The 2,254-nt window shown below is 49.8% G+C and overlaps 1 protein-coding gene across 1 annotated transcript; it reads left to right on the forward strand.

Moving 5' to 3' along the window:
- Positions 1–37: 37 nt before the first annotated feature.
- LOC112461271 (uncharacterized protein K02A2.6-like) lies at positions 38–1,960 on the forward strand. Its single transcript, XM_025026451.1, has one exon. The coding sequence runs from the start codon at positions 38–40 to the stop codon at positions 1,958–1,960; it is 1,923 nt and encodes a 640-aa protein (XP_024882219.1).
- The last annotated feature ends 294 nt before the right edge of the window (positions 1,961–2,254 follow it).

Consider the following 2,254-nt stretch of genomic DNA (forward strand, 5'->3'; position numbering starts at 1 on the left):
ATCAGCTGATCCAGAAGCAACCAGTGCCATAGCGAGCATGCCAAAGCCTATCTCGGTTCCGGAGGTACAAAGCTTCCTAGGAATGGTGAATCATTATGGCAAATTCATCTCTCATCTACATGAAATGAAACAGCCACTTGAAGATCTCACACGAAAAAATCGCACATGGTTATGGGACCAGACTCATGATCTCGCTTTCAATCAAATCAAGAAGGTCATGCTCAGCCCTCTTCTACTGGATCACTACGATCTATCGAAAACGCTGAAAGTGGCAGCAGATGTATGTGCCACTGGAATTGGCGCCGTTCTTCTTCAACGAGACTCAAACGGCCATGAACGTGCAGTCTACCATATGTCGCAGAGCCTTACCGACGCTCAAAGGAACTACTCCCAGCTCGAAAAAGAGGCCCTCGCGCTCGTCACAACCGTCAAACGATTCCATAAATTCGTCTGGGGAAGAAGATTTATACTTCAAACGGATCATAAACCCCTCGTGGCCCTACTGCAAACTGAGAACACCAAGGGACTCAAAGCTACTACAGCAGCTAGGCTCAAACGTTGGGCACTGCGACTCATGGGCTACGACTTCAAAATAGAGTTTATCCGCACTCAAGATTTTGGTCATGCCGATGCCCTATCTTGTTTGATCGACAAATTTCGTCGTGATAACGCGGAGGAACTCCAAGTAGCTAGCATCCAAGCAATGGAATCGGAGCTTCTCCAGTTAAAAAATCGATCAATAGACTTCTTTGGTAAGAAACTCCGGAATAATCTGAAAAAAGCAACAAAGAAAGATCCTTTCTTACGTTCGGTTTTCCAAGCCATCAGTGAAGATTGGAAGACAAAAGAAGTTTCGGAGTCACTTGAATATTTTAAAAGACGCTCAGAAGATCTCAGTATCGTTGATGACACCTTACTTTTCGGAGACAGAGTGGTCATCCCAGAGGTTCTCAGGCCAACAATTCTAGCAGCTCTTCACAAGGGCCATCCCGGCATTAGAAGGACAAAGCAGTTAGCTCGAGAATTCGTGTACTGGCCGAAAATGTCCGACGACATTGAACACCTTGTACGTCAATGTGACGCCTGTGCGCTGAACCAGAAACTCCCAATCAAAGTACCACTTGATCCATGGCCTGCTCCGTCCCGACCAATGAAACGCGTCTACATCGACTTTGCTGGTCCAATTGAAGGGCAATATCTACTCATTTTTGTAGACGCTTACTCCAAGTTTTTAGGCGTGGCAATTACACCCACGATTTCTTCAGCCCGCACTGTCAATTTGTGTCGTGAATTCTTTTCCAGGTTCAGACCACCAGAGGTGCTCGTCACCGACCATGGAACACAGTTCACATCAGAACTATTCGCTGTTTTCTGCAAGGAAATGCAGATCTCCCACCTCCTGGCTGCGGTCAACCACCCGCAATCGAATGGCCAGGCCGAGAGGATGGTGGACACGGTAAAAAGGGCCATCGCCAAGGACCCGACTAATTGGAAGAGACAGCTGTTTGATTTTCTGCACAACTACCGTTACACTCCATGCTCAGAATCGCCCTCAGGAAAGTCTCCTGCAGAGCTCTTGTTCGGACGTCGAATAAACTCCCCGTTCTCGAAATTGCTCCCGAAGCTTGAGACTCACGAGCCTGCTCCACCAGCCTCTGCCGAGAAACAGCTAGCCATGGAGAAGCAGTTCTTGAAACATCATGGCGCCCGACCCCTTTACCTAACGTTAGGCGACCGCGTAATAGTCCTTACTCGCAAGGACAAAAGAGACAAGGCGTTATTCATAAAGTACTATCACAAACTCGCTACTCTGTACGCCTTGAAGACGGAAGAGTCATTGACCGCCACATCAATCATATCTGGAAGGGAGGTTCCGACCCGTCAACCCGGCCCGAGAGATGGACGACTGGTCGCTCCTACAGCCGCCCACGCCGGAGACGCCTCCTACTTTGGAAGTTGATCACCAGCCGGCTGCATCCCCTGCAGCCCAGACCCCAATCATTCAGGAACCTAACCCTCCTGTAAACCAGTCGACGCCGGCTAGACCCGCTCGTAATCGGATGGCTCCGAAAAGACTAATCTTGGATCCATCCGCTAAAAGTTACTCTCAGCGGTAACTTCCCAAGGGGGGAGATGTTGGGTATCGATACCGACGCTATCCGGCGCTGTGGTCGCGCCGCACTGTGGAGGGGCGCAAGCTACCGATTCCCGTGTCAGTCCCCGCCCGAGCACGGTCACGCTATGACTTATTGTA

This window comes from Temnothorax curvispinosus, unplaced genomic scaffold, assembly GCF_003070985.1.
Source record: "Temnothorax curvispinosus isolate PA1 unplaced genomic scaffold, ASM307098v1 QBEX01011238.1, whole genome shotgun sequence".
Classification (NCBI taxonomy): Eukaryota; Metazoa; Arthropoda; class Insecta; order Hymenoptera; family Formicidae; genus Temnothorax; species Temnothorax curvispinosus.